Source organism: Lissotriton helveticus, chromosome 10 (assembly GCF_964261635.1).
Source record: "Lissotriton helveticus chromosome 10, aLisHel1.1, whole genome shotgun sequence".
NCBI lineage: Eukaryota > Metazoa > Chordata > Amphibia > Caudata > Salamandridae > Lissotriton > Lissotriton helveticus.
The window spans coordinates 506410124-506430835 of NC_136071.1; the positions used below are offsets into that span (position 1 = coordinate 506410124).

Genomic DNA, 20712 nt, shown 5'->3' on the forward strand with positions numbered 1-20712 from the left:
AAAGTTGATGCCTAGGTAGGAGAACCTATCTGTACTCTCGACTTTTCTCCCGTCCAGAAAGATTGGGCATGGTGTCCTTCTGATCCCGGTTCCGCAGGACATGGTATATGTTTTAGAGACATTAACTCTTAGGCCTCTATTTCTCATAAAATCAGTACATTTCCCTACTGCCCTTGCAGTCCAACCCTTGTCCGGGACATTATTGCGGCATCGTCCGCATACAAAAGTATAGGTATTGGGGACCCGTTTATTGTTGGATAGTCATGGTATGATTCACTAAGGTATTGGCCAACCGCATTGATGTATAGAGTGAAAAGTAGAGGTGCTAAGATGCACCCCTGTCTTACCCCTCTGCGTATCTCGAACTTCTCGGAGCACTCGTCCCTCCGCCCGTATCTGACACGGGCACCTGCCCCCCTGTAGAGTTCTTTGATAAACAGGAGGATTTGCTTGTCTAAGCCAATCTCAGTGAGTATCAGTCTCATGGTCCACACAGTCGAATGCGGAACTTAGGTCCACGAACGTGACAAAAAGGTTTCCTTTTTTGGCCTCTGTGTATTTTGCTATTATTAATGCCAAGTTAAGGCCCTGTTCTATGGTACCTTTGCCTGCCCGGAAACCATATTGTAGGTTTGAAATAACGTTGTGTTCCTCCGTCCAATCCTGGATCCTGTTTAGAATAATTCTCCCGGCAACTTTCATCAAGGCATCGAGTAGTGAGATCGGGCGGTAACAGACGGGATAATTCCTGTCCCCTTTTTTGAAAATTGGGACCACGATTGCCTCTGGTCAGGTTGGAATGAATCCGGAGATATTTGAGGAGTTAAGCACGTTGGTGAGCAAGGGCGCCCATAGATCAATCTCAGATTTGTAGACATCTATGGGAACACAATCCGGCCCGGGGTCCTTCCACGAGGGACTTTCTTTCAGTGCCCTGATGACTTCCTCGCAGTCAAACATAATGGCCAAAGGGAAAGCACTAGGGGGATTATGCCGCACAGATGGGCCAAGGTCATTTCCATGTAGGAAACTAGATTCCACGGCCTCTATTTTGTCATATAGACCTTTAAAGTGTGTAACCCAGGTTTCGCCCGGAATTGCAAGATCTATTTGGGCCGCCTGCTTACTTTCCAGAAAAGGGGCGTTTACTGCCTTCCAAAAAGCTATGTTGTCCTTCCTTTCGGATGCTTCATGGAGTGCCAGCCATGCCTCTTTCTTTAGTTGTTTTTTCCTGCTGGTTATGGCGGGCCAATAGGATTGTCTGGCTCTCTGAATTATTTCACGGCATCTGGGGGTGGCATGTAAGGCTTTCTTTATGGTAGTTAGTGCCTTGGTGCAGCTCTCATCGAACCAGCCTTGGCTATTTTTAGGGCCGTGGCGAGATACCCTAGTTAGAAGTCTTTTTGATTCCGCTAAGATATTATTGAAGGAATCAATGACTTCTGAGGCTCATCCTTGTTAGAGAGACAGATTTGAATATCCTCATAAGTGTTTTTGACTAAGCTTTGAAGGAAGGCCACAGGCTCCACCTTATCCCATTTGATGCAGTACCCATTGGTGCTGGCTTGCCTTATTGATGGGTTGTATGAAGGGTTATCCAATAAGTTTTGCTCGGTACCCTTAGGTTTTATAGTGATCGAGATTGGATAGTGATCACTGAGAATGGTGTCGAGTGTATCCCAGTTTAGTACTGACCCTGAGTATCTTGTGGATAGAAGGGTGAAATCGATGGTTGAGTTACATCCTCTCCCGTTAAAGGTGGTCCGGAAGGGTTTAATGGGAGAACATAGTTCATTAATATATGACAAGGTGAAATAAGAAGTCAAGTTATTCAAAAGATCCCCCAACTTGGAGTGATTAAAATGAGTAGGAGCATCTTCCTTATTGTCGCCCAAGCCACAGATACCCGCGGCGTCACGGGGGCATAGGGTGCAGTTGAAATCGCCTACCCATAACAGGGCCATATCTCCGTCCATCTGTTCCTCTAGTTTTAATAAATTGGACATTACGTTTTTTACAACAGTTTCCATTAATTGTGTTGGAATATTATTGTAGAAATTGACCAATGTCATGTTTTTTAGATCTCCCCAAGGGGTTACTATAATTTGATAATACTCTGTAGATAAGAACTTAACTACTTTGGGTCCCCCTATAATCGAGATGTATGTACATAGCCCCCATAATGTCTGCTGTGTAAGCTGGGAGTAGCTGGAGTGTGAAAAGTTTGGTAGCCCATAATGTGTAGCTCATTTGAGGTCCACGTTTCCTGTAGTCAGATAATATTATATTTAGTTACAGTTTGCAGCCATAAAGGGCTGGTAATTTTTTCAGTCAAGCCCGCAACATTCCAGCATAAGATGTTATTGGTGGGTTTTATCTCTGTTGTGGAGGCACTGTTGTCAACCTCTGGATATGGGCCCTCTACAGTGCTCGCAGTTGGCAATGAACTTATATTCATTAGGGGTTCTATGTCGTGTCTTTAGGCCTTAGTTGTGGGTGTATTGACTAAGGGCAGTATGGTTAAATCAATGGACTCAATAGTTTCAGGTAAGGCGTTAACCACCATATTTGTTTACAAAGTGCTGACATAGCCTTTTCCCTGTTGCTCATGTAATTCTGTCAGGGGCAGACTGGACAGCTTATGGCAATGCTCCCCCGTTCTGATCTTCCAATGTCAATCCTGATCGTCCATGCCCGACAAGGCCTCATAAGGATTGTGTAAAGGAATACTCCACCCTGGTATACCAGTAGCCTGGGGTATTCTTCCTATATGATATTTGGGGGTCCTGCCTGTATGTTGATGGGGAGAGTAGAAGGCCCCCAGCAGGTTGATGCTTATGGAATTATGGTATAAGGAAGAATGTCTAGTATGAAGTAGAATTTCATGGACTAATCTAGGATTACTAAAGGTCAGGGCAATACAATCGCCGGGGGAGATCTTGTTTTGCCTTCCCACCCACGCCACCCTTCTTGCCATTTTAAAGCAGCTGAACAATTCGCTGATTAGCCCGGTTTGTTCGCCCAACAAGAATAGGGATTTATTTCTAAGTTCTTGCCAGCATTCATGCTTTCCCTGGGCCAAAGTGGGCATGTTGGCCAGAACCACCTCGTATGGGGTGGCTGCAGGGGATAGATCTAAACGGTCCCTCGTGTTAATAGCATTCTGGTTGGTTTGACCACCTGGACCGAGTTCACCTCTAACAGGCTTATGCTGGACCAATCCCATACTTGGACGAGTTGTTAAGTCAGTGTGCAGTAGGGGTATGTCTCTATTACCCTTTAAAGTAAGATGTATTTGTGCAGGGTCAGGTAAGGGTCGTATGCAATTTCCTATGGGTGGCTCGGTGGTCGGATGTAAATCAGATACGTTAGTCCTATGTACGCCTACCTGGGCCTGTTTGACTTTGTCTATGTATGTTGTATGTTTACTTGCGTTGACCATTACCTCCAAACTAGCTACTCTGTTGGTCAGTGCTTGTAATGCCTCAACGAGTGTGCTGCGTAAGCAGCTTAATTCCTTCATGAAATTTTCAATCGCTAAGGTGCCTCGCTCTATTTGTGTAACATGACTGATTTTAACAGAGTCTTTGTTGATCCTACGAGAGGCCATTTGTGAAGCTTTTTATTTTGCTTTGGGTCTTTTATTGTTGGGAAGCATCTTATGGGGGCTTATATGGATGGTACTAGTGTCTCTGGTCTGATTATTAGGGTCCCCCGCCATGTTTAATGGGTTCTTGGGGCGTTTGTTCGGGGGTTGTATCTCTGCTTCTTCCTCAGAGGTGCTTACTTCAATCTCCAAAGGCAGATGTTGTATACATCCATTTTTTGATTTATCCTGGGCGCTACTACCACTCAAGGGTATGGGCTGGGGTGAGATGTATGTTGTAGCTTCTGCGCTACGATTTACTGGCTCTTTTCCTAATGTCTCCTCCACATTAGTGATCTGTTTTTCCAACACCCCCATGGCTCCCACCAAATATGAGAGGAGTGTGGATTGGCCCCAGGTTTGTAAATCATGTAGGTTTTTGCCTTCAGTGTGGCACTTCTTTCTTTTACTCATAATTTTAACTGTGACCCATACAGCAATAGCCCAGTATAATCAATGGTCGTGGCCAGGGGCCAACACTCCAAAACACCCAAAGTTATCAGTATAAGTTTAAAACAGTACAGTACCAGGTCTGATGGTAGGTATTAAGGGATAAGCAGGCCCGGCCTCCTTCGGGCTCCGACGGGCGCGGACGGGCCCGCCCTTGGCCCGGGCTTGGCCCGGGCTAGCCCGCGCGTGTCCCGCGCTCAGTTTTAAGGGTCCCAGGGGGCGGGGCAACTGCGGAGCACCTCTCACTGGATGATGTAGTTGGGGCAGCGCGCGGTCCGCGGTTGATAAGAGGTGCTTCAAGCAGGCACGCACACCCTCAAAGGGACGGTCAGGCCCCCGGTGATATCAGGGGACACAAACAGCAACGCAGGTACTGGCGCAGACAAAGGTACGAGTTCCAAAGTTCCACAGAAAGGTTTCCCACGACGCGGGAGCCCGCGCTCAGTTTTAAGGGTCCCAGGGGGCGGGGCGACTGCGGAGCACCTCTCGCGAGACCGCGCTGCCCACTGGATGATGTAGTTGGGGCAGTGCGAGGTCCGCGGGTGATAAGAGGCGCTTCAAGCAGGCAGGCACACACTCAAAGGGACGGTCAGGCCCCCGGCGATATCAGGGGAGACAAACAGCAATGCAGGTACTGGCGCAGACAAAAGTACGAGTTCCAAAGTTCCACAGAAAGGTTTCCAAATAGCGACCTATTTGCCATCACATCACCAGTGGCATCCAGGCCCAAGGATATATGGGTCCTTTGAAAAATTATTTGTTTGAGGCTGGACCTACCTCCTTTTTGCAGTCGCAGCCTGGGATTGTTTCGACAGGGGTGGGTTGAGGGGTTTCCCCTATTTCTCGGAATTGGTTGAATATGAAATGTAAGGCAGATAACTTGAGAAAAGCAGAGACCAAGATGTAAATGGAGTTTGACAAAGTGTATTACATATGGAAAATAGAAGGTCTAAAATATGTTTTGCTGTGACTTTTACAAATGATGCATTGCAGACATGTACCTGAATGCTGTTTGTTTTATGACAAAATGGTAAATAAAGTGAAAAAAAAACAAAAACACTTGTGATCGGACAAGACACATTTTTTTGTTTCCTGGTGTAAAGGGGTCAGGCTCTATTTAGTCTCCAGCAAGGATGACATTTAAGCAGATAATGTGATGATGGCTCTTTATCAGAGCCATTTGTGTTGTGTTGGACAATAAGAGGGCTCCCTCACCCCTGCAGGTCACTGCTTTGAACATAATTGGCATATTCCTTATTTACAGTGTAATACTGGACCCTATACCAGCTGGTTGATTACCATTCAGACACTTTAAATTACAGTATATTACATCCAGTTGTGTTCATTACAGTCTTCTCAGCTACTTCCCCAACTCATGTGGACAGCGGACTTCCAAAACCATTGCAGTCTCTGCCTTTCACTGGATCGCTTATGGGCTTCTTAGCACTGGACTCCAGCAGTTTATTCTGCCTATTTTTGTTCTAGCAATGACAGTCATTGTTGTATTTGTATACGTGGAGAGCATTAAACATGTTAAACAAAAAAAATAGGGAAAAAGTAATCACCCACTTTTGAATTCCCCCAGTCAAATCAAGATGGCAGAAAGTGAATACTATGAACAACTTCCGTAATTTATATTGAGTGATGCAAATTGCTATTTATTATTACTCCATGTGCACTCAAAATGGTCTACCTCATTTTTTCTTCTTCCTCTTTGATTCTTAATTTCTAATTTGTCTTAAATTTGTTTAAATTATCCGTAATTTATATTGATTGATGCAAATTGCTATTTATTAATACTCCATGTGCACTCAAAATGGCGTACCTCATTTTGTCTTCTTCCGCTTTGATTCTTAATTTCTAATCTGTCCCTGATTGTTCCGTAATCTAAACACTGTTCGATAAAAATATAATGCTGCTCTCATACTTTCACCTCCTAGCTCTTCACTGCTTTGTCCATTTTGTCTCATAGATTTGTTTTACTATCATGCCTCCCCTCAACCATACCCTCATGACACTTGACGCACCCATCTCTACACATGGGCCTAACTCTTGGTCCATCCTTTACCCCCAAAACCTTTCCAAAAATCGCAAGAAAAACTTTAAACATAAACTTTTATTAAGCCACCAAGAAACCTTATTCGCTGATATCTACATTAGCCTAACCCCCGTCATAAAAACTAACTACATCTTCTACTCCAAACGCCCCTCTAAATGGAAAAGTACCTTTCTCCGTCACCTTCCGGTCACAAACTCCTGCAAAATCCCTTATGGCCTGAAACTGTCCACCACTCCTTCCCACACTTTTTCAGGCAAAATCGACATCTCCATTTTCAAATCAGGAAATATCCTGATACAAGCTTCTGAAAACCACCTCACCATTTTTGAACACCACTTCTACTCCCTATCCCAATACCTACTACCTACTCCTACCTCTAACCCCTCAGCCTCCAAAACACAAGATACCTTCTCGCCCCCTCTCACCCCGGCTCTAACCTATCTACTCCCTGACCCACCTCTCAACAATGAAACCCTCAATACAATATTACATTCTCCACCGGCCCCATCTACATCCCTTTCTCCACATGACTTTCACCTAACTCACACAGCCACCCATACTCCCCAGCTCCTCTCGGTCCCCTGCTCCCCTATCCCCGATGACTCCACCAATAACCCCTATCTCCTCATCTCCTAGTAACCTTCCTACAACCCCCTCAGCCACCCAAACCCCCCCACTAGCCCCCGTTCTCCCACTCCCCGATGCCCTGAGGGCTCCACCTACAACTATAACCCCCTTATCTCCCAGTAACCTACCAACAATGTTCCCCCAACCTCCTTAACCCTCCCTACTCCTCATGTTCCCCCCATGGCTCCACTAAAAACTCTTACCATAACCAACCCCCCCATTATCCAACTAACATTTGTGCCCCCACCTTACACAAATACCTCCAACCAAAAAAAGCTGACTAGAAATCTCGACCTTATTCCTCCAGGCAAATTGGAGGAAAAAATTAAAACTCACCTAAGCCTCACTCCTCCCTCCCCAAGTGCTAGTGGCCTTACAGGACATTACAACAAATCTATCGTTCATGTTCTTGACCAAATTGCTCCTGCCAAATTAAAACAGTTGAAATGTAACCCCTCCAAATCCTGCTTCAATAGCGACCTCAACAGTCAAAGACGCGCCCTTAGGCAGACTGAACGCACTTGGAGGCAACATCCTTCCCCTTCAAATCTTATCCTCCTTAGAGCCGCAAGAGCCAACTACAAAAAACACAACTTTAATGAAAAGACTTCATTCTTCCTTTCACAACTAGACTGGGCAAGAAACCGACCTAAGGAATTATTTAACATTGTCAAAAGCCAAACTGCTTCAGCCATCCCCAAACATATGGCTACGGTTGAGAGATGTAAAGAAATTGCGAGCTTCTTCTCAGATAAAATCAATAAGATTGATCAATCCTTCACTTTAATGCCCCTCCCTTAGAGGCCAATCGCACTTCCTTAACATTTCATCTAAGTCTCCTCCCTCCATTTCCCTTCCCCTGGACTCTTCCCAACTTCCCCCCTTTGACACCCTTCATGAGCCTGACTACATCACCCCCAACTAAAAAACAATGCACCTCGGAATAATTTTTGTCTAGTTTCAGAATGGGATGTGTTCAACATCATCTCCAAGCTTAAACCTTCCTCTCATACCAAAGATCCCCTCCCAGACTATCTTGTTCAGGACCTAAAACACATCATCGCTTGTTATTGGACCACTATCATCAACTCCTCCCTAGCCACTGGTAGGGTCCCTGCCTCCCTCCAACTAGGACAAATTACCCCCACCATTAAAAACACCACAGCGGATCCCAATGACTTAAATAATCTACGCGCTATTTCTAACCTTCCTTTCCTATCTAAGGCCCTGGAAAAATGCACCTTGCTCCATTTGGACAAACACATCGACTCATTCAACCTCCTGGATGCCTTACAATCAGGCTTTCAAAAGGGCTGCAGCACGGAAACAGCTATGCTCAACATCGTCAATGACATCCGCCACTCTCTAGACAAGGGTGAATCTTCCCTTCTCATTATTCTTGACCTCTCTGCAGCATTTGATACTGTTAACCATGCCCCCTCACTCAACATTCTCAAAGACCGTTGTGACCTCAGTTGAGCTGTTCTTAAATGGTTCACCTTCTTTTTCCAACATAGAACCCAACAAATCAAAGTCAAAGACTACCTTTCCAAACCTCTGCCGGTCACCTTGGGGGTCCCCCAGGGCTCTATTCTCTCCCCCACTCTATTCAACCTCTTCATGGAACCCCTCATCCTCATTCTTAAGCAATCGAAAATCAACTGGTGGGTATCAAACAAGGGGAATAAAAGTGGACGGTTTTTTAATGGGGTCCAATGTACTCGTCCTAAGCAGCAGCAAACAAAGAGTATTGTACAGAGTTCCCCAGTGGGAGCTAGTGGTATAGCTCGGTCAGTTTTCTCTCTCAATTGTTGTGACGGGACAAGTGCATGGTGTAGACCCTTTTCAGAATATAAGGATACCTCACACAGGTTACCGACAGGACAACACCTGTTGTCCCAATCGGTGGCCGTCCAGCGTCATCATCGGTATCCTGCTCCTACGGCAGGCTGGCGGTGCAATGCCCGTCGGGCAGCCCGGGGGGGCTGCACTTTGGTGGAGATCTTTTATTCCGAGCCAACGGGTGTGTGTGTGTGAGGGGCCTAAAGAGTGCAATAGTGAGCATGGGGGTGTGTGTGTGGTTAAAAAAGTCAGTCGAGTCCATTGGGAAGTAATTTAATGATCAGGCTCGCTGCTTTATTAAAAATAAGGGGTATTAAGGAGTGATAAACAATGGGACCAGTCCTTATTCAACCCTTCATGTGAATATGGTCGACATGTTTCTTGCCATAAGGGCAATTCGTCAGGACCTTAGTGCTCATATGATTGCTGGGATCCTCTAAATTAGGAAGACCTCCATATACGACCTGGGTGGTATCGTACAGAAATGGTTCCAGGCGAGGGACCTCCTGGGAACCGTGGTGGTTGCTCCCGAAGGCCTCACGAGCTGTCCAGGTGGGGCCAGCAGCGAGTGAGGCCGGCCGGCTGTCCTTACTTCGGTTTACCGTGGGACGGGTAGGTGCTGAGATGCCTGCCTTCAGCGACCTTTGAGGAACCCCTCACTCGCTGCTGGCCCCACCTGGACAGCTCGTGAGGCCTTCGGGAGCAACCACCACGGTTCCCAGGAGGTCCCTCGCCTGGAACCATTTCTGTACGATACCACCCAGGTCGTATATGGAGGTCTTCTTAATTTAGAGGATCCCAGCAATCATATGAGCACTAAGGTCCTGACGAATTGCCCTTATGGCAAGAAACATGTCGACCATATTCACATGAAGGGTTGAATAAGGACTGGTCCCATTGTTTATCACTCCTTAATACCCCTTATTTTTAATAAAGCAGCGAGCCTGATCATTAAATTACTTCCCAATGGACTCGACTGACTTTTTTTAACCACACACACACCCCCATGCTCACTATTGCACTCTTTAGGCCCCTCACACACACACACCCGTTGGCTCGGAATAAAAGATCTCCACCAAAGTGCAGCCCCCCCGGGCTGCCCGACGGGCATTGCACCGCCAGCCTGCCGTAGGAGCAGGATACCGATGATGACGCTGGACGGCCACCGATTGGGACAACAGGTGTTGTCCTGTCGGTAACCTGTGTGAGGTATCCTTATATTCTGAAAAGGGTCTACACCATGCACTTGTCCCGTCACAACAATTGAGAGAGAAAACTGACCGAGCTATACCACTAGCTCCCACTGGGGAACTCTGTACAATACTCTTTGTTTGCTGCAATCGAAAATCAACTACCACCTTTATGCTGATGACACCCAACTTCACTATGCCGATGTCTTGCACCTTAACGATGTCTTGACTAGTATTCAATTCTGGTTCCACCACAACCACCTAAAACTTAACCCTAAAAAAACTGAAATCATTCTATCCTCTCCTAAAAACATCTCACTCCCTATTCTACATTGGATCTCTGACTTCAAAGCTCTTATTTCACTCTCTCCATGTCTAACTCAGTCAAATCCCTTGGCATCAGCATCGACCAGAACCTCAGTCTTACTCCCCATATAAAAAATTCGCCCAAAGGTGCTTTCTTCACGCTCCACCATCTTAAAAAAATCCAACCCTTTATTCCTGCCGATGACTTTAAATCAGTGGTTCAATCGTTGGTCCTATCTAAACTTGACTACGGTAATGCCACTCTCTCTGGAACTCCTAAAGCCCACCTAGCCCCTATCAAATCCGTTCTCAACCTTGCTGCCAGGCTCATTACTGACTGTAAGCGGTTTGAACACAGCTCCCCCGTCCTCAAAACCCTTAAATTATTTCTTATTGAAGGCAGATCCACTTACAAGACTGCTTGCATCACGCACAAAGCCCTCCATCAATACACCCATCTTACCTCGCTGATAAACTCCACAAATCAGGCAGTGCTAGAACTATGAGGAGCACTAACGCTCTCATCCTAATCCCACCTTTATTAAAAAAGAAATCTACACAGTCTCACTCTTTCTCTGGAAACGCACCCGCCGTATGGAATGTAACCCCTCCTACCCCAGCTTCAAAAAAGACCTCAAACGGCTCCTTCTCAGCAAATACTGGGGTCCTTAATTACATTGTCACTGGATATATTTTCTTACCCTAGCCCTGACTGAATTTGATCCCCTCTTCCTTTGTCTCTCCCCCTCTCCCCCCACCCACCAAACTATCTCATCTACGTCCACCTCTCCCCCCTTTTCTTAGCACAGATAACTTTCTTCCCCCTTCTCCTCCTTATCCCTCTCCCTCCTTAGTGGCCCTACACTTTCTCCCCCTCCCCCCATGCAGTAATGATCCTTCGTTTTCTTCCACCCCTTCATCCTCTAATATATTACCCATCTTAAATGAACATTGCATACCTTGTTTCATGAAAGTTTTATATGTATAAAAAATGTATACTGCAATTCTGTTTTTACCCAATCCTGTAAAGCGCTCTGATACTCCTGGGTCCAGCCAGCGCTATATAAAACCTTTTAAATAAAAATAAAATAAATAAACTTCAAGATGGCAGAATATAAATTGACTCAGACAGCAGAAAATGGTAGGATGTGAATATTTCTCCAAAAGCTCAAACTATCACTATGTGACTCTGCTCATAAAGATCAGTGTCATAATATGATTCGGGCCAAACACCTATAAGTGCCAAAATATAACTCCACCTAACCAGCTTAAAGTGGTATTCTATACTACAGATTAAGTGCTTATTCATTCCCTTTGTTATAAGGGCAAAAACTATTTTTACATTGATGTGTCTTCAGTTAAGAATCTGATAGATCAATAGTCAAAGTCGACCTCTATAGGGGTTGATGGGAAGATAGGCCATGAATCTGTTTAAAGCTTACACTGAATCATGGCCTAGCTCCCCATCACTTGCTATAGAGGTCGACTTTGACTATTGATCTATGTGATTCTTAACTGGAGGCACATCAATGCAAAAATAGTGTTCGCCCTTATAACAAAAATTGAGTGTTACTGGTTCAAGTAGAAACATAGGGGCATATTATCAAGGGATTTATCTCCGCTTTTTTGGCTTTAAAAGCCAAGAAAGCCGAGATAAAATTATCTCCCTATCAGCAACAGTGTGCTAACACGCAAATTCGCATGTTAGCACCCTTTTTCTCTACGCTTCCCCTTGCATCTCTAATGAGATGCAAAGGGGGCGTTCCAGTGAAAAATGATAGGAGAAATGTTGTTAAGCGACATTTCTCCTATTATCAAGGATTTCGCTAACCCTGTTAGTGATAAAAAAAGGCAGCGCTAACCGCGGTTAGCGCTGCTTTTTTTACACCTGGTATTTTCCTGACTTAGCCATGATATCCTATGGAAGGTGGATATCATGGCTAAGTTTGTGAGCCCCTATCATCAAGCTAACGCCAAACTTCGAGAAATTATCGCTGGTTTTCCAGCGATAATCTCTCATTTGGCAGTTAGCACGAGGATTTTTATCACTTCTGAGATAAAACCTTGCTAATAGCAAGTTATCTCTGCGATAATTTCCGGCGATGCTTAGCGTTAAAAAATTCGTTGCTAAGCCTCGTTAGTGATAAATATCGCTAATCGTTGGTAATATGCCCCATAGTTGCTCCTACCCTCTGAAGGTCAGGAACTAGTTCTCGTAGCTGCCATCTACGTTACACAATTTATATGCAAAAGTCAGATTTCACAGAGAATTCAATGCTCAGTGCTCTAACTGATGGTCTAGAGAGGGTGGCTTGATATATGAGCTGCCGTAAAATAAAATGACTAACATAAATTAGGATGGCCCACGGATATTGGGCCCCTCAGCCTCTACCAGGTTTGTGAAACAGAAATCTCTGTGCCTACTTGATAGTACTATCAATGACCGAGTTAGCCAGCTGAGGGAACACTACTTGAAACAAATTGACCACAAAAGATCTAGTGTCATTCCCTTTCTTCCCTTCGGGTATCCCTAAAATCATCAGGTTGTTCCAGCGAAGGTGATATTCCATATCCGCTACTCTAGATGTGAGATGTGCTAGTTTAGTTCCCTTGGAGTTCAATTTGGTATTGAATAGTATTGATCTGCCCCGTCAGATCGCTCTGTTTGATTTCAATGTCTGTAATCCTAGTCTGTAAAATGTCCATATTCCTTGACAATTCATGAAGCACGACCAATGTTTTGAGGTGTTCTGTTCTCAATTAAAGATTATCATTGTGGTTCTCATCCCTGATGGTCTGTATATTCCCATAGATCTCCGAGAAAGAAGGTTCAGGCTGATTAATACAGGTCGACTCCGCGGACACTTTATTAGCCAGTGAAATTGGCCCCTCCATACATTTCACCACAGCTTTAGAGGACCTGAGCCCTGCTTCAGGTGACCTGCATTGGCGCTCACTTGTCGGAGTGAGCTTGACTCCTTCAGGATCCAATAACAGCTCTTCCTTCCTTCCCTCCCCAACCAAGGTGGATCTAGAGTCACATCTTCAAATTTGCACATCAGCTGTTCCTCCTCTTGCATAGTGGATAGCGCAGCGGAAACACCAGCAGTGCCTCTTGATGGTTAAGTGTGTTGATAGACCCTGGGCAGTGCTTGATTCACACTTCTCCCATCCTCATATTCTTCGTCCAATTCAGATTGACTAACTAATAAGAAGGGGGACCCCTGAAGTCGAATAATAGGCAGGTGAAGCAGGGGAAAACAACCAAACTACTACTAAGGAAATCAGCCTGCCTATATGTAGGATATGTATAGTGCCCAAGTAGGGTCAAACAATATTAGACTACACTGGGCTAACAATAGGACATAATCATAATAATTCCAAGAATAACATAGTTACAAAATTTCCATTTTTTATTATTGTCATTCTTATAGTCCATTAAATCTTATCAAGGTTCACAGAGTGAAAGACATAAATAGATGAATAATACATAATAAGTATATATACATAGGTCCCACACAGAACATTCAATCAAACAACACTCATTCAAGGTTCCAAATTTGCATACACATTCCTTCGTCACTCTCAATCGATAGCATTCTAACAATCATACATACTGCTAAAACAATTAAAAGTGCTATATAGCCAGATAATATAAGTATTGAGGGCTCTCGTGTATCCACCCAATTATGGATAGAGGCATCGACTTTGTGGCCCAGCCAACAGCCACTAAAACGCTGACCTCCTCCAGCCAGATACCAAGCCGATGAAGAGCCCAAACTGCCAATACTGCCCAGGCTGCTACAGTCCCCGTTGCACTATGGGCTAATCTTGAATCTTCACCTGAAGGGACCCCTTGCCACATCTCACGAACAGTGCCGCCAGGAGCAATCTGTGCATCCCCACCTCCGCCATCCGAGCTGCCTCTTGGCAGAGAACCCCTCCGCTAACCGCTGCCGCTCCTTTCCATTGGGTTAGGGGTATAGGCCACACCCTTCCACCACTACCAGTACCATTGCCATTGCCAGTGTGCCTTCTAATGCCTTTATCTTCCATTAGAAGTTCACAAAATTAAGGTCTCTCAGCTCCAGGCTACTTGCTCCTCTCTCCTCAGCGATCATCGCCCTTGCCATTGCCAACGGTCGGTTACCGGTTGTCGATTGTTGGTTTCATCCACAGTAGCATTCCAATCTCGAAGATCCCTGCAGGCTACACATTCCTAAGTGCTGCCATCTTGCAGGATATTGCAATCTCTCTACAAATTCTCTTTCTGAAGAATGTCAATACAGAATGTACACAAAGGACAAGTTTTGATAGCCTCGATCATGATGATGAAAACCGTAAACGACATTTGCTTGCATTGCTATTTTCTTTCAAACATGTCCTAGACATGGTAATATGAGAGGTGTAACTTCCAAATATCTGATGCTGGTTAATGATACTACGGTTATGGAAATCCTAAAACATGGTAATATCTTTTCATTGAGATTTCTTTATAAAAACCTATTTTTGGCAGCAAACCTCATGATCAAATTTGTAAAAATAGACCACAAAACATGCACAATTCCATAAAATAATATAATATAACACTTTAGCCTGCACTCCTTTTGTGTTATTTTATGAAAAGTGCTAGATTACAAGAATTATGAATGAAATAATGAATGAAGGGATGTTTTACAATGCAAAGAGCTGCCCAGCCGGGTGTCCCGGCGCTAAGCCAACGAGACAAGGTCCTTAATTGAGTCCTCTTCACCACTATTGAGATGAAAAAAGTCATGTCTTTAGCTTTCTCCTAAATCGAAATTGATCATCAATAATCAAAGTACAAACAGGGAAACCTTGATTTACCAGTACCTTTCTAGTTGTCTGCTCAAAGACTATTTTGAAGCCATCGCCGGTTCCTGTGTGGCGACGGTTACATTTAGTTACCATCAGTTGTGCACATTATTTTTTAAATTTTCTTAAAAGGAATGCTTGCTGGTGTAGTCACCATGAAAGCAATGTAATTTGCAAAGAGTTTTATACAGTCATTGCCCCTCGCAAGGCTATAAATATGGTATTCCACATTATCTGTCACAGCGCAGAAATCCCTTCTACTTATTTCTTGCCATAGCAGCTTGGCCTACTTATTCTTGCCACATACAGTTATTCCAAGCCACACAGCACATTGGTGTAGTTCTGGCGAAGGGTCATGCGAAAGTTTTAAGTCATCGATAAGCTCCATGCCTCGCAAGGGCTTCTGCTTGGTTGGTGCACCTTAGCAAGCTTTTCCGTATCTTCCTGAACTAAAATCAATATTGTGCATCAATATTCAATGTTTGTTCTTTCTATGAAATTGACTCTAAGAACTGTACCTGTCGCTGAGATATGAACCTAGAGGTCCATGGATAAGAAGCTTGTTTGCTGCATATGATGCATCTCAGACTTCAACTGGGAAGGCGTTGTCTACATTTGGAAGCTCATGTTGATGGTTGTCCATGTATGAATGGGTCTCTTTTTCTCCTGGCATTCACAGGGAGGAGTGGGAATGGCTGCAGACCCTAGCCCATACGGAGGAGCCATCTCTTGCGGAAAGGCTTTCGGGAAGCTGTCAGAATGTAATGATCCAGGAGCTGAGCGGAGCAGTGAAGGAACTCATGAACTTGGTGAACATCCCACTCGAAGAGGTAATGTGTGTTTTGCAATAGGTGCATCGATATGGAACAGGTTACTGAACCAATGTATTTACTTTACCTCTACGGTAGTCATAGGGGATTTAAGGTGTAATTGGTGTTGTTTGGTTAGAGTTCTCCTCAGTTTGGTCCTCATGGAAACTGCCAATGTGGAATTCTCTCCTTTCTGAACTTCCATCCTGGCTAAGTGCCCGTGAGACAGAAAGCTATGCAGCCCTATCTCCAAAGATGAACAACTACGTCTATGCCATGTTTCCAATTCAGTGATTACCAAGGTGTTACAGTCAATAGGACTAGCAACTCCAAGCCCCTTCTTGTGTCTATGTGCCTTCCCCTTCCCCCATGTGATAAAACACTTTTTTTTCAGAAGCACTGAAGGTTGGTTATGTTCTAGTTTAATGAATAAATGGGTGTTATGTGATATATGTTAACTTCTGCATTATTAGCAGTAGGGGCTCATGTCCCGACAGAGTGGTAGGGAAGGGAGGGAAGGGGGGACGAACGACAAACTAAGGAGACACACAAAAAAAACCTTACCTGCCGCATTTCTGCTCTTCTGCTCCGTCCTCACCAGCACAGGCTCCCAGAATCCCCTGCACCAATCCTGACGCTGCTTTCATGATGCTGAAAGCAGCTTCAGTATGGCCTGAGCGCCAAGGATTTGCACTCCCAGTGAGACTGGGAGCCTCTGCTTGCTCCCTCCAACTCGGCAATGCAGCTTGGGTTGGAGAGAGCTTCAGTGCGCATGACAGTTTGGACGGCCAAACAGTCATGCACACTAACAACAGTGCCCTGCCCACCACTCCCCCTCCATGACAGCTCCGCCCCCAAGCCTTGGCTATTGAAAGGGCTATTGTAAGAAAAATAACACGATAATATACGCTTTTATTATCGTTTTATTTTTAAACTTTTGAAGCTGATAGCGGGGCGACGCTCCTACGCCATAGTGGAGGAGCTGCCCCTGGGTATTAGTCTCTACGCTGTATAAGCATGATTCTTATTTACTATGAAAAATGTCATACTTGTTTTAGTTTAGGGTGTCGTATATCATTGTTAAATTACTTGTTATAGATTAGGGTGTGAACATTTACTGTACACTAGTATGTTTAGGGTGTAGAGTGGCCCTGACATGAGAGAGAGCTCAAAACCTGTCATTTAGGCACTAAGGTTAACTTGTGTCCCAGGTTTCTTTGCGTCTCTCTTTCTTCCCTATTCTTATCCTTTTCCTATCTTCTGCATTGTATGATCCTCTCCCATGATCTTAAATTGGCATTTTGGTTGCTGATTTAATACCATATAAAGCTGTTAGATAGGGAATTCTAAAATGGCCAATCAGTGGCATAGTCAATCCCCTACTAGAGCAGCTTCAGTGGTGTTGCCACTGGTACTGATGGGTTAATGAACTGCGACCCAATAAAAAGTTCATTAGTGGTTTTTGGGCCTCCACCATCTGTAGACAAAGGGCTAATAAATAATAGTTCGGAATAGAAGGACACATGGGTGTGCACCTTTGACTGTGATGCAGAGCAAAGGAAACAGAGCAAATGAAATAATGTAATGACAATAGGGGATAATACACAGAGAGGGAGAAATAGAAAAAGGGCAAATAAGATAGAAAGGTAAAAAGGTAAAGGAAGGATGAGAGACAAAAGGTGGATAGATAGAAAAAGGAAAGAAAGAATGGGAGGTGAAAGGAAGGATGGACCTGTGAAAGCAAATAAGAAAGAACACGTGACAGGTTGGATGGAAGGGTGAAAGGGTGAACTAATGGCTGGACGATGGAGTGAAAAGGTGGGGTGAAAGGATGGAGTGAAAAGGTGAATGGATAGACAGACAGAAGTGGAAAGGTATGGGTGGAAGAGTCAAAGGATGATGAATGAATAGATAGAGAATAGCGAAAGAGTGTATGAAAGGGTAAAAAATGGATGGATGTTGGAGAGGTGAGTGGATGAAAATGCTAAGTGATGCAGAGATAGATGAATGGATATAACATGTAAAAGGGGGAACAATTGAATGGATGGAATGGTGAAGGGATTTACAGATGAAAGGATGAATTGCTAAAAGGGTGGAAGTGTTGGAGGACAGAAGGAAAGAAGATGGATGAAAGGGTCAAGGGAAAACCTCTAAATAGGGTTAGTTTGCTCGCTTTGCCTCTTCGATGTGTTTAGAAGTATGGTTCAAGTGGGGGATATTTTTATGTTCTGGCCAACCCCTTGTGGCCCATCACTAATCACTAGATGTTATGTTATGTTATGTTATGTGCCCACTCTTTTATAGCGCACGGCTACCCAAGCGGGTGTCCCGGCGCTTTAGCAAAGAGATCAGAAACCAGTCAATCCAGCCCGCAGCTCAGAAAGTCGTGATGATCATGCAGAAAAGAGCCACGTCTTTAGTTCTTTTCTAAACGTCAGGAGACTATTGGCTTTCCGCAAAGAGATCGGAAGCCCATTCCAATGGAGGGCCGCTAGATAGCGGAAGGACCGACCACCCATCCGAGCGCGTTTAAAGGAAGGGACCACAATCGTTGCAGATGAAGCTGAACGCAACACCCTCTTTGGGACATAAAAGGCCAGTCTCTTCCTAATGTACAAAGGGCCTACAGAATGCAGGGCTTTAAATGCCAGAGTCAAAGTTTTAAAAATGACTCTTTTGGAAATCGGTAGCCAATGTAACTCTTTAAGTAAACCAGAGGCTCTAGCTCTGCGTGGAAGGCCAAAAATTGCCCTTGCAGCAGAATTTTGGACTATCTGCAATCTTGCCACCAAATACTTCGGCAGGCCCGCATAGAGTGCATTAGCATAGTCGAAACGTGATCCAACTAATGCCTGCACCACAATTTTCTTATATTGCAGTGACAGCAGCAGCAAAAATTTCCTGAGCATCCGCAGGATGCTAAAACATTTCCCTGATAATACATTGATCTGGGATCTAAATGACAGATCAACGTCACAGATCACACCCAGATTTTTGGCCTGCGTTGACACCGCGTCTGGAGGAAACATGTCTCGAGGCCACCAAGATTTCCAACATGGATCCGGAGCACAGCCAAAAAAGAGCAACTCAGACTTGTCTGAGTTGCATTTAAGGCTGTGTTGTTGAAACCATGAAAAAACGGTGTCAAGGCAGTCCCTGATTTTAGCCCCATCAAATGCCTCTCCCTTCCTGCAAGTAAACAGGAGCTGGGTGTCATCAGCGTAGGATATGACCTGGGCACCATAAGCCTCCGCCACCGCCGCCAGAGGGGCCATGTAGATATTAAAAAGGATGGGGCTCAGAATGGATCCTTGAGGAACCCCCACCCCTAGCGACGGCATTTCTGCGGAGAACGGTGGTGCCCAGATCACCTGTCGGCGTTCAGATAAAAAAGATCTAAACCAGTCCAACACCGTCCCGCGAAACCCGATCTCCTGGAGTCTTAAAAGGAGACCGTCATGCGGGACGGTGTCGAAAGCCGCCGACAGATCCAGCATGACTAGTACAGCCTTACCTCCAAGATCGAGCGTCTCCCTGATAGCTTCAGTGACCTCCAGAAGGGCTGTCTCTGTACTGTAATTAGCACGAAACCCCGACTGTGTGTCATGAAGAAGGTTGTTGCTCTCGATATAGTTGGTAATCGAGAGCTGCACGTGTTTTTCAACAACCTTGGCTAGAGCAGGGAGAAGGGATATCGGTCTGTAATTAGCATGCGTCAAAGGATCTAAATTTGGCTTTTTGATTAGGGGCAAAATCAATGCATGCTTCCATGCTAAGGGAACCACTCCTGTAGACAAAGACATGTTCATCAGAGGGTTCAGCAAACTATTTACAGCTGCAGCTACTCTGCCCAAGAATTTAGCCGGGCAGGGGTCCATAGGCGAACCTGACTGCAGTCGAGATAAGAGATCAAACGAGGTCAAACAGGACATTTGAGGGAATGTCGAAAGAAAGGGCATAGTATCCTCACTCAAAGAGGTAAAAGTAGAGCTATATACTGGCAATGTGGGGTCTACAGCCGGAAAAGACTCCTGAATAGTCTTAATTTTTTTTAGCAAAAAAGACTGCAAGCTGTTTTATCCACTCTTCGGAATGTGAGTGGGCAGAAGAGCAGGCAGCCGGTAAGGTGAACTCCCTAACTATTTTAAAAAGCTCCTTACTAGTATTAGTGGCTTCATCTATTCTATGCTCCAGGTAGCTTTGCTTGCTCTCGGCAATCTGTTTATGATACGTTTTAATCAAATCTTTATATCTTTGTTTAGCCTCAGGGTCATATTTTCTTCGCCAGAGCCTTTCAGTTTTTTTACACTCTTGGCGTATTAATCTTAATGAGGAGGTAAACCATGGAGCAGAGGCCAAGTGACGGGCTGAATTAACAGTCTTCATAGGGGCCAAATCATCAAGTCTATCCGTTAGCCACTTTTGCACCATCTCCAGGTCTGCCTCCAGATCATCAGTGAGCTTGCAAGGATGAAGACGGAGAGCTTCAGTCATTGCTTCCACCGAAATACGGTGGAAGGCTCTGGATTGTCGAAACCCGTTACTCTGTCCTCTCTGCCCTGTGGCCGTATAAAAAGGAATTTTAAGATTCAACAAAAAATGATCAGACCACAACACTGGGAGTGGAGATGATACTTCAATCGGTTTGGTAGAGAAGATTTGATCCAGAATATGCCCTTTATTGTGGGTGGGGCTCTTAATATAAGGGACAAGACCAAGCAATGCCGCAACATCATGGATTCTAACAGCATTTGGATCCATTGCTAGATCCATATGAAAATTAAAGTCCCCTAGCAGAAGACAGTGCGCCGAGCGCATACAAGGAATGGAGAGCGCGGCTTGTAGATCTTCAAAAAAGGTACCAATCGGACCTGGTGGTCTGTAGATGTGAAAGGGACATATATACCTAGCTTGCAGTGATGGGAAAGAGGGAGCTGCCCATTGTCT

General features: G+C 44.8%; 1 protein-coding gene across 2 annotated transcripts in view; it reads left to right on the top strand.

Moving 5' to 3' along the window:
- The window catches only part of LOC144784313 (ankyrin repeat and fibronectin type-III domain-containing protein 1-like), a 2450348-nt gene that overhangs the window by 2268540 nt on the left and 161096 nt on the right, over window positions 1-20712 (top strand). For both annotated transcript variants that reach the window (XM_078663012.1, XM_078663013.1), the window contains one exon: window positions 15636-15786. In XM_078663012.1, coding sequence (XP_078519138.1) covers window positions 15636-15786 — 151 coding nt within the window. The remainder of the gene's footprint in view (window positions 1-15635; window positions 15787-20712) is intronic.